We start from the raw sequence: 12,606 nt of genomic DNA on the forward strand, positions 1-12,606 counted from the left end.
TATCCCAGAAGCTCTTCTTTCCTAGCTGCAAGACCTTCTTCAAGAACTTCTAAAACCAGCTAAAGTAAATAATAATCCCAAGACATCTCCAGATTCAAATACCATGCAACCAAAGCACCAACCCAAACATTAAAATCTATATTTAGGACTAAGCCAATACCTTATCTAATAAATTGATGAAACCCATGAATAGAGTCTTCAGTAAACAACACAAACTTTTGTGTTTGTTTTAAAAAAAGTTAACCAGTCATAGTTACCTAATAGAGAAAGACACTGCAGCCTTCAGAGATATATCATAGAGGTTCTTGCTGCTGATACAGAGCCTTAGGTGATGGTTACAAGAGCTATGTTGAACAGGAAAGCAAAAGGGCTTTTTTCCCAAAATTAGAAATATACAATTTCCAAAAATGGGAGCAAATGACAAAAGGTAATGAAAAATACTGCTGAAGAAATGTTTAATTAAAAAATCAGAAATTCAACAGTGCCTAAATCTTTATTTTTCATAACCTACATATTTTTTTTTTCAAATTAGACAGTTTTACATTTTTATGACACAAAAGGAAACTTAAATTACTGATAGTTTACATGTAAGCTTGATTCCAGTCTTAATGGAAGAAGAACAAAAACAAAAACCCTCAAAAAGGCTCCCATATTACACTTCTATTTAGTGAATTGGCAGCTGTTAGGTCTCCTTAGAAATCTTGGATTGTCTGCTGCTATTAGTGTAATAGGTTATGAAGCACAAAACCCCTACCTGTAGCTGAAGGAGATACAGAGATAGGTGTGCACCATTACAGTCAGCTGTTGCTCCTGATACACTGCCCCACACTCCAACAATGGCCTTTCCATGCCAAGGGCTCAAGGCTTTGAAGGACAATGCAGCAACATAAAAAAATTGCTACTGCTACACATTTCTAAGTGACAGTGTCACGGGGCAGGACTGATCTGAAATTACATTCAGTTTAGAAAGCAACCTTTTTTCTAAAATTCCTGGAAGAACCTCATTTGACTTGAACCATTTTGACTTGTTTTCAAAATGAAAAGCCATCACCACATAGTTCTAACAGGGTAAAATGCCAATTTTAATTACTGGATCCCTGAACCTTGAGCTCAGCTACTGCTTTTGGGAGATTTTTAATTTTAAAAGCTAAGTTTTAATCCCTCTCTGTATCATAGCAACAGTCTGCATGCAACTTCACAACTCTACTCTGAAAACTCCATTTTGTCACTGAGTGGGGAATGGAAGGAATAAATCTCAAAGCAAAATACAGAAAGAAGTTGTATTGTATATTACACAGCGATTTGGCGTGTCACTTTTTTTAAAAAAAAGCTATAAAACCACATCAGAGGAAGGTTTAAACTTTAGATGCAACAGACTGTTGCTGGGTAAGCAGTAATTACAGTGTATTGACCTATCACAAATGGCAGCAGAATACATTAGAACAGCACAACACATCCCACTGGTCTCAACAGATCACCTCGGGTACCAGCTGAGCACCGGGATGAGCCGCTCACAGCCGCTGGAAGGGACCACTTGCCACTGTTTGCAGCTGGTAAAGCCTTTCACTTGCAGCAGACAAACAAAATGAATCATACAGCTGGGCTAAACCATACACAAATCTAGCTACCGCTTTCACTGCCACTGGGGAAAGGAGAAGGGGATAAGAAAGTCCAATGACAGAAGTAGTTGAGCAGTTTTGGTGATGGTGTCGGGGTCCTATCTCCTCCCACAGCATTCACAAAGTGCGCTTTGGAAACAGGAAAAATCAACAGACTCCACATGCCCTATTTTGACCAATTCTGCAGCATACAACAGGCTGGATTTACAATGCCAACTGGTTACCAATTGATGCTTGTAATAGGAAATTTATCAGGAGTCAACTTCTATAGTTACTTTACAGTTCTATGAACCATGCATTGATACTCTTGAAAGCAGACAAGTAAGCTTCAGTGTATACTTTTGCAGCAGTCAGGTTTTTCCCAATTAGACTTGATTTTTATTAATGACTTAAAAATTACAGTTTGACTGCTGAAATTCATTATTTACATTGCAGAACACTTTTGAATTGGTTAAATTGTTTGGTTTTAAAGGGACTTTAGGAAAATATTTGAGGGCTTTCAAAGAAGATTTTCGTTCCATTTCCCTTTTGCAGTGAAGAGGCAGAGTCAGTTCAACACACCAGAATAAAATAAGAAAAAGAAAAAACAACAAATTAAAGTAATATTCAAACCACAACATTTAGTTTATCTACATCCAGCTCAACAGCAACATTTATAATATCAATAATTTTTATCAGATTTTTTTCTTTAGGGTACCTTTTTATATGTTCTGATTATTTACAACTGTACAAGCAAAGCACACACTTCCAAGTGCACATATTTAATACAGTATTGACTATTTGCATTTACAGGTTTTTCAACAATCTGAAAAAGATCAACTGTTTAAGATCTTTAAGGTATATTACAAAAACTGCTGCTAGTTCCTGTACTACAGTATGTTTACCCAGTAAGACCAGTGACAATAGATACATACTGTAACTGAGTAATTCTGTATGCCATTCATGCTAACCCTCCATGGGGTCAGAACTCATTAACTCTAAACTGTCTTGTACAAAAGTTAAGGCAAAGTCATTTTCAAGTTTAAATAAAATTCAAGTCTTTAAATATTGGATGGAAATAATTCTTTAAAAAAATCAGTTGTTTAAATAAACATTTTTGTGGAATAAACTGTACTGTCATAGTCAGCAGGAATGAGTTTTTCTGAACTTCCTGCAGTTTAAACACTTAAAGAAAAGCTTTAGGCATTTTAAAACAAAAATAATTTATATTCAACTTTATTAGAAACTTGCTAATTTAGTGCATCCTTGTCCTTCAGAAAGCGCATCACTTCTAAAGTAAGTAAGTGTGAGAAACCCCATCCCAGAGGTAATATCAGGGATCTCTTCCTCCACCACACAAAACAAACACCATTATCTCACGTCTTGAAAAATTTAAATCCGTATGCCAATGCTTGTAGTTACAGGAAGATGTCAACACAAGGCTGACTAAGATATGAACTCTTTCAAAGAGCACTTGGGGCAGAGTTTTAAAAAAAAGTCTACACAGAGCACAGGGGTAACCAGAATATACAGCACTGACTCAGTTAACTCCCTTACAAGCACAGGGAACCTAAGGTTATCACAAGAAGGCTACTCTGCTTTCTCCTGATAACATCCACTAACAGGCTTCACCACCATAGAAGCTCACAGACTTGATTCTTTCTATTCACAATGTGCTTTGTATTTGCAAATTATAACATCAGTTTTATTCTGGAGTGAGAAGATGGTTACTTGCTTGCAGTAAGTCAAAAAAGGAAATATTTCAGAAAGACTGCTATGGTGCCCTGTAGAATTAAGTTTGTGTGTGCAAAACATCAAAAAAAGATTAAGTTTTTAAAAATGCTAGAAACAGCTACTCATTTAACCTAAAAGTGCAAGTTCATTTGCTGACACTTAGTACAGCAGCCCAATAAAAAAAAATCTTCAAGGTCACATACTAATTTGTAAAATATATCTACTTTCTTGCACTCTACACACTAGCTGCCGGTATCAGTTTTTTGGACACTAATTTAGATATGTACTTGCAGACCAGTTTATTAAAAATATTGCAGCAGCATGTTTCTGCTTAACAGTTTAGAAAAAACTCACTATACAGAACTTGCACTCACACAGCCACAGAGAGGCTTAATAAAAAGTTCATTTTTTTTTTTAAAGACAAATATTTTACACCTTGAAAAAAAAAATCACACTAAGCTTCACCTCCAATTAAGCACCAATCTAAATGTAAGGTTTAGAACAACAATCCAGAAATACCCAGAAAAATAGAATGCTTGTTCAAGAGGGGGAAAAAGTATTTCACAAAAAAATATCTTGCAGGCATTGTTACATGCCTTGTATCACTGCAAGCTTCTAACCAGCAACTCATTCTCAGGTATCTTAGTGGGAACATGGGTTTAATTTGTGGGAAACAGACCTCTTCTCAAATCCCTCCCAGGTGTTATTTTCACTGAGGAGATTTTGGAGGGGTACTCTGTTCTTTATTTAAGCGTTTGCCAACGGCTGGAGGGGACGATCTGCGTCCTGACTGTCTTCTCTGGTCTTTGGGTTGTCCAGGATGTGACTTTGCAGGAGGAGGTTCTCTGTTTTTCTCTATTGTTTCTGTGGGCTTTTTTTCTTCTTTCCCACATGCTACAGTGTTTGGCTTCTGTTCTTTCTGGGGTTGCAACGTAGGAGGATCCTTAGTTGTTCTCTGGCAAATTTCCGCGTAACTAGGTTTTCGCAGTTCCTGGGAAATCAGACACAAACAGGACAGAGTTAAACAAAGCATGCTGAGGGGAAAAAAAAAATTAACAGAAAAGGGTGAAGTCCTTGTCCCAAAACACTGCTGCACCTGGGACAGATGCAGATGAGGGTTCAAGTATCAAGTTACAAAAGCTGCACAGACAATAAAGCTGAAGAAAAGGTAAAATGTAAAATAGCCAGAAATGCCAGAAAAATAGGACACTGGCATAGGGCAAAATATTTCCCTTTTAAACTCTAAACCCACTGAAGCACAATGAATACTCCGATTTCAATATCACATATGTGTTAATATTTCTACCTTAAGGATACTACCAAGAAAAGGATTCAGACAAGATCTCTTTTGCACTGTTAATTGCATAATTCTGTCATGCAAGTAATCATGAAGCCCAATAAGCAAATTTAAAGCTGCTGGACAAATTCTAGGATGTTGGGCTCACATGATTAGGCAACACTGGGTAGCAATAAATATTCTGTTAAATGCAAACTGGATCATTTAGAAAAAGTGAATAATATGGTCACTTACTATGGCAGCCCCATTGACTTGTACCGATTTACATGCAGTACTCAGAGTGGAAGAAGAAAGTCTTTCTGTACTCTGTGTCTCTCTCTGCTGTTTATCCACAACTTTGGAATCCCTGTAATCATCCAGCAGGAAGCAAGGCTCATGAAAAGTGAAACTTCAGGATAGATGAATGGTTTAATAATAGGTCTAAAAAGTTTGAATATGATTGCAAGTAGTTATAAAAAGCTATAATTTGCCTAGCACATGATGACTAGCACTGCATTCAAAAATGTTATCAAAAATAGAAAAAATATATTCCTGTGCAATGTGACACTACCTCTGATTTGTCATGTTCTAATAGCATTTAGTTACTCCGCTATTTCGTTTGCAAATTCCAAATAAACTGTTACCAAAAAACTTCTTTTATGGTATGGACATCAGTACTGCCCACAGGGTCATGGGTTTACTCTCTGTGTTTCAAATCTATCTAAATACAAGACAGTAAGGTATTCATTAAACAACTTCTACTCACAGAAACTAAACCACAACACTAAATTTTCTTCTGCTAAATGACTATTATGATTGAATCACTGTTATGATATTGTTCAGAAATTAAGCTTTATTTCCTTTACTACAAGTACAACAAAATATTACTTCTTTCATTGATTAAGATTTTAATAGCTATTTACATTGTTCTGCCTGATGAAAGAAAATGCAAATGTGATTCAGAGCAGAATAATTATACCCATGTAATTAAGTGCTTACTCAGTAGGCTGGGGTGGCGAAGGAGACCTTTCAAAGGTCCTGGGCAATGTAGAAGAAACTGGTAACGGCTCTCGAGGAATTCCTGATGGAATAGTGTTTGTACTTGCATCCACATTAATGTTCTGAAGGAGGAAAAAAGGCACAGAAAGACAATAAAAATATCCAGTTAATATGGTTTGCCTGAAAAGTAGCACAACCAGGAAACAGTTCATAATTTGATCTATACTGGCAAATTGACTATAGGAAGGTAGAGAAGGAGCCAATATGTATCATAATGAATATGTTATTTTTTCCTTGACATTTATTTAGAAACATTTGGTTATTTCCAAAGGAGTTAGAAGCTTCAGGTCCCTTTGGGACATATCTGAATGACAAAATCACTTTGAATCATAAAGGTTAGAGAAGACCTTTAATCAATCACCACCTTGTCAACTAGACCATAGTACTAAGTGCCACATCTGGTCATTTCTTGAACATTTCCTAGGGTGGTGACTTAATCTCTTCTCTGGGCAGCATGTTCCAACACTTGCCTTTCAGTAAAAAAAAAAAAAATTCCTGACTTTCAACCTAAACTCCTGGCACAGCTTGAGGCCATTTCCTCTTGATCTCTTACTGGTTGCCTAGGAAAAGAGACCAATCCCCACCTGGCTACAACCTCTATTCAGGCAGTTGTAAAGAGTGATAAGGTCTCCCATGAGCCTCCTTTCCTCCAGGACACACAACCCCAGTTCCCTCAGCTGTTCCTCATAACTTGTGCTCCAAACCCTTCACCAGCTTTGCTGCTCTTCTCTGGACATGCACCAGCACCTCAACATCCTTCTTGTATTGGGGGGCCCAAAACTGAACACAGGGTTTGAGGTGCAGCAGGACCAGGGCAGTCATTGTCCCCCTGTGCCAGGACATGGGGACAATCACTGCCCTGGTCCTGCTGGCCACACTATTGCAGATCCAAGCCAGGACATCATTCATTGGCCTTCCTGGCCACCTGGATCATGTTCAGCTGCTGTCAGCCAGCAGCCCCAGGTCCTTTCCCTCAGGGCCACTTTCCAGCCACTCTGTCCCCAGCCTGTAGCACTGCCTGGGGTTGTTGTGACCCAAATGTAGGACCCAGCACTTGGCCTTGTTGAACCTCATACCACTGGCCTTGGTCCATCAGTCCAGCCTGTCCAGATCCCTCTGCAGACCTTTCTCTTCCTACCCTCCAGCACATCAACACTCCTGCTCAACTTAGTACTGTGAACTTACTGAGGGTGCCCTCATCCAGATGACCGATGAGGTTATTAAACCAGACTGGTCTCAATGCTGAGCCCTGGGAAATACCACTAGTAACTGGATTTCTTTCCACCTGGAAATTTTACACCTGCTGGTGACAAACCAGGCTTTGCACCTGTTCATATAACCACAGGCAGCCTATGAAGACTCCTAGTGTTGTGCACTAAGAACTGTCTTCTTCAAACCTCTACTTCTGTATCATCCCAATATGATGATTTGCTACCAAGCAAAGGCTTTTTCCATACCCCTCAAAAGATTCTGCTTGTGCCAAGTGATACTGTGCTTCCAGATAAATGCCAAATAGGTTCAAGACACATTTATTTAAATTATCATAAAATAAGAAAACTTTGTATCCTGAAAAACATGTATCTCATATTTATAACCATTCTGTTTGTTTTAAAGGGTGCTGTGTTCTTTGCATTGCTTCTGACCTGTCTCATTCTAAAAACCCCAAACCACCCCAGAGAGATTCTGGTATGCATAAAGGGAAGCAATAAGAGAACACAAGCTCAGAAGGAACAAGATAACCCTCCTTTTCCCCAGCCAAGTCACCATTCAAAATGGCATAAACCCTAAGACTCCTATGGTCACTGCTAAAAAGGAAAATGGTATTTGATGGCACAAACCTAGTTTGATTCTAAGTAAAAGACTGCAAGAGATGGATATTTAGAAATAACAGAACAGCTTTTATAGTTTTATTCAATGTAATAGTGTGTGCAAAGGCTTGAAATTGCAAGCTGCTGAGCATTCTGACCTAACTGCATCAAAACTTGTAGGTACGTGGTTAAATGTGAATGGCTTCCAGTCAAGCAGACATGCAAGAGCTTTTCCTTGCCAAAACACTCAGCCCTTGATCTGACAGTGCTGCACTTCCTAGTTACAAAATGTGGGATGATTATTACCTGTCATTCCCCAGAGCTACATCTAGAAGAGCATCACTAAGCAAAGAGCATAAAGATACGATGCTTGCATAACAACTGCTGGAAATGATAGACCTTTAGTCCCCTCAGCTTCTGTACACTGGACTTGCCCATCTGTATGAAACAAGGGAAGCACTGTGTAACTCTACTTCAGTGCTTTGTAACACCACATCAAGTGACATGAAAAAACATTGAGATCAAGGTGAAAAGCAGCCTGTATACATTGGCAAGATCGACGTTAGCTCAAACAGCTTTGTAACAGAGCACAATTGCTCTTTGGAGGCAGCTGCTGTTATCTTACTCTTTACTTAAACGCCAGCAAGGAAAGGTAGCATAATCCCCTTTTTTCCACACAATGCTATAGAATAACTCCTGTACACTGGAAAATGAAACTGGTAAATCAAACTATGCTTTTAATGTGACAGGGCACTGCAAGAATTATAAAGTCTCAGTGCCTGACTGATATGAAGACTCCTCTATAGAATAGAGGTCTAAGTTCTTCACCATAAGTACAAAGCAAGTACTAGATCTGTAATGGGGGAACAAAGGGTTTTCAGCTGCAGCATTAAAAGCAAGTGCTGGAATTGTATTTAAAACCTAAAATACAGTCAAAAACCACTTCATAAGTAACAGAGGTAAAATACTTCATCATTAATAGATTTTAGCCAAGAACAGTCTACCATTTATAGTACTGGCTGACAGTAAGTTAAACACTGCTCTTACCATGGCTCTGAACTGCACATTCCCCCTAAACACAATCTTAGAACACAGCAGCCCATCCTACCAACTTGCAGGAGACAGAGTAGATGGCTTGTATGTACCGTCACTGCCTTGGGTGCAGGCTGCCCTGCTGCCTCCCCCTTTCTTTACTAACCCCTGACACATGGGCACCAAAGAAAACATTCTAAACCCAGTTTATTGCAGGAGAAGACACCAGAGACTGTGGTGGTTCACCACGTTGCTTTGCACTGCTAATCCGGGGCTTAACTTCTTCAGTTGTGGTACAGCTAGAAAAACACATGTTAAATTGGAGCTATCAAAAAAAGCCAATACAGGCTTTCATAGCCCAGAGTGTTCCACAGTGCAGAGGGTTAAGTGAGTCTTGCTGGAGGAGAACATACTGTCACTCACAGATGGCATGGCAGAGACAGTTCTAGGAATGAAATCTATGACAAACTACTGAACATTAATTTTCAACTGCATCTCTACTACATCTATACAGCAGTGTTTGCCAAGTTATTCTGGGTTATTTTTATCTTTCTGAGCAATTTGACAAGACAACACTGGGATCCAGCTGGTTTTGGTGGCAGTTCTTGTTCCAGCTATGATGCCTAGTGTACTGAGATTATGTAGGCAGCTTCTTTATTTTGGTGCTTAGACGTTTGTCTCTGTCACTTTTAAGTGTTTTATATATAACTCAGAAGTCTTACTTTCAAGCAGGAGGGAAAACATATCACATACTTTTCACCTGAGTCTATCAAAAGCTTGAGGCAGTTATGTACAGCGAAGAGCATATTTTCTAATCTCTGCTATTAACATCTACTTATTAAACCAGCGCCCATATCTCCCACCATTTCAAAGAGAACACCCAACAAATTCTAAGATATAAGTGAAGAAGGCAGTAGCACATTATTTGACATATGTTTTTTAAGAACATTTTTTACAACCCATGCAAACCCACAAGTTTTTCCATGTATAAACCAAATAAAAAAAACAAGAGGTATGCAATTCTTTGTTTTCCCAACAAAAACTAACATCCACTACTCACTCTTTCTTTTGACGTTCCTATTACCACACTGGACAGTCTGTTTTCAAACAGGTCTTCAGCCTTTAAATTGCCAGCAGCCCCAGGTAATGGAGGAAAGCTAGATAAACCCAATTCAAAGCTGGGAGATGGAGGTTTTGGGGGTGGTGGAGACTGTGTTTGGCCTCTCTGGAATAGAAATAGCATGTTGGGGTTACTGCACTAGATGACAGAAAAGATATGCACCTCTAAACTGTATTTTGCACTTGATTTGTATCAGCAAACCTCTGGAGAAGGCTCCCCCATCTCATCTCCCAAAACACCCACAGAGTACTGAGGAATGGATGCTTTCACTGTTGCCCTTAAAATATTTAATTATTATTTCAATGCCATGTTATATGCATCAGCTTTAGGGGCACTGGCATAGTAAGACTTTTTCTCACTGACTCTTCCTTGAGGACAGACACACTGACACAGAAAGGAAAACAGACTGGTTTATGTATCATGATATGGTGAAAATATAATGGCCATTTATGTATAGTTAGTAACATCCTAAATAAAAAGACAGGAATAAACAGTAATCTTATTTTCAGATATATGAAGAAAGGACAAGACGGCATGCCTTGTATGTAGTACAGACAATAACAATTTAAATCTAATTATTATTAATCTATATTGTCACTGTGTAAAAATAGAAAGGTAAGTGTCAAAGATATTTTTGAAACAGAAACTTTCTAACTAAATCCAAGAAGAAAACCAATGTCTCAAGCATAAAACAACATCTGTGTGCTAGATGCAACTATTTTGCACTACAGAGAACAGTTCAGGAGTTAAAATTACCACAGTTTAAGATAATTTGTGAGAACTGCTGGTATGGATTTGTAAGTTATATTATATTTACATAGGAAAAATAAAACTCCTTTGTAATACATTGTAACTGAAGTTACCAATTAACTTCACCTACATCATGTCAAAAAAGAAGTTTTTCTTCAAAGAAGTGTTTCTTGACTGTGCTGAGGCCTGTCCTAAGATGATCTCTGCTGCAAAATACCAAATGCACACCAATCTTTGAAATAGTTCCTATTTCGAAAAGGAAAATATAAGTATATAGTAAAGATGGTGTGCATGTGGGAACAATGCTTCTGAACAAAAAGAACAACAGATATAAGACTATTTTAAGGTCTTTTCCCAAACTACATGTAATGTCCAAAGAACTATGTGTCAAGAGGGAAGTAGGGAAAGAATAACAAGAACAATAAGCAAGAACTGCAACTCCAAGCACTGCTACTGACCCAGGATTACCCCATGGAAGAATGCTACAGCAATGGAGACTGCAAATCTCCAAAACTGAAGTCGGATGACCTGTCAAAGGTCAGGGAGAGACTACACTAATCCAGCTCAAACTGCAAGAGGAACAACTCAAATTTTTAAAACTCATTCTTCAAATCACAGGACTTGCTCTTCTTAAAGAGGACTGCAGTTCTGCAATAGCAAATGCTTTTATGTTACATTTTAAGTGACACAGTTGAATCCTAAAACCCTCAAAATATTAAGGGTGGCATTAATATCTAAAATTAGCAGGATGAGGGAGGACTTCAATGAATCTTAAGCTAACTGCATAAAATTTATCAAGTTAACTTCTTTTAAGTTCTGTACTTGTCTTATGTCTATAGCCTCAGAAACAATCTGATCAAAAAGTTTCAAGCTCTTTTTCATGCAAATTTTCATACAACTCTATACTTTTTTCATTTAAAAAGAAAAATCTCCTTAAGTCACTACTCTATTCAAATATACCAGTTTTAGTGGTGTCCTGTGTACACTATTTAATTGCTACAGCTTTACAAAAGAAATAGGATACTGGATTCAATTATTTCCACAGTCTAAAGGGGGAAAACTTAATCCTTTGGTTCCAAGTACATCTCCTTGCAGTCATGGCTGTGCAGCAGCTCTCACCACTGCTCAAGATGCAGCACTGGCCTCTAGAGACTAAAGAATCTTGGTCCAGAAGAGGCTGGAAGGAACATGGCTGCACAGGCTGCAATTATAGCCTGGTGCTGACAGAAGGGAACTGTGGGTCTCCAAAGAAGTCACATCTACCAGTTTTTACATTCAAAGTTCAAATAATCTTTGCAGTCAGCTCTTTCAGAAGTGCTTCTCTGCTCAGGGAGGAGTCCAAGGTAATCCTTTCACCCCAGTCAGTCATACCCAACCTGTACCACTTCCTTGTTCTTTTAAATACAGAAGAAAGTTAATAGGAAAACATCACTCTAAAAACTCAAGCAGCTCTAAAAGGGCAAAAGGAAGAAATACTGTGAATCCTACATGCAATCTGGTCTCACTGCCTCTGGGAAGTCTGATGAGAACTAAAAGCAATCAAAAGGAAGGAATCACTTGCTAAACTTTCCTGCTCCTTTATCTAAGTTCACTCAGGCCATTGAACAGCCTGAACAGGAGCCACAAACACATAAATGCTGTGATTCCAAACCTTTAGGAATGTGTTATGGCTCATGCAGTAGCGTTACTTTAGAATTGTAACATGAATAAGGAAATAACCTGGTTCAACTTCATGAATGTGCCATGTGTGGCAAAAATGAATTCCAAAGAAACAACTGGTTTTATCACACCAAACCTTAAATCCTACAAAAACATGTTTTTTCTCTTCTACATTTAGTGCAGCCTTTTCAAGTATCAAGTCTACTTTGGTATTAACCTTGAATTTCAGTTTCCCAAAACCACAGTATTTTAATAGTTTTAGCATACCCTTACCTGGTGGCACTTGAAGAGGCATTTAAGAAAATGAACTGACCACTTCATAACAAATATTTTTGCTACACATTATGCCACAAGGATCTATACAATGTTCTTCACTGTCACCATGATTGACAATGAAGTATCAATTGTTTTGAACTCCAGATGTTTAGTTATTCCTGAATGTGAACACTGGCATGTTGACAAAAACTGAGATGGAAATTTCCTGCTACTGCAAGAGTAATTTTAGCTTTTCCCTGACTTCTGCATTAATGGAAAATCTCTGACACCCAAATGCAGTAAGCTCACATGACT

General features: G+C 38.3%; 1 protein-coding gene across 4 annotated transcripts in view; it reads right to left on the reverse strand.

Annotated features, from left to right (window-relative positions):
- Nucleotides 1-474: 474 nt before the first annotated feature.
- LARP4B (La ribonucleoprotein 4B) overlaps nucleotides 475-12,606 on the reverse strand; it is a 54,514-nt gene continuing 42,382 nt past the window's right edge. For 3 of the 4 annotated variants that reach the window (XM_021528807.3, XM_021528805.3, XM_021528806.3), the window contains 4 exons: nucleotides 9,568-9,732; nucleotides 5,608-5,729; nucleotides 4,864-4,975; nucleotides 475-4,323 (listed from right to left, as the gene is read on the reverse strand). In XM_021528807.3, coding sequence (XP_021384482.1) covers nucleotides 4,042-4,323; nucleotides 4,864-4,975; nucleotides 5,608-5,729; nucleotides 9,568-9,732 — 681 coding nt within the window. In that variant the 3' untranslated portion in view covers nucleotides 475-4,041. The remainder of the gene's footprint in view (nucleotides 4,324-4,863; nucleotides 4,976-5,607; nucleotides 5,730-9,567; nucleotides 9,733-12,606) is intronic. The other variant, XM_085572956.1, reaches the window with a different exon arrangement.

This window comes from Lonchura striata, chromosome 2 (genome assembly GCF_050655825.1).
Source record: "Lonchura striata isolate lonStrDom1 chromosome 2, ASM5065582v1, whole genome shotgun sequence".
NCBI lineage: Eukaryota > Metazoa > Chordata > Aves > Passeriformes > Estrildidae > Lonchura > Lonchura striata.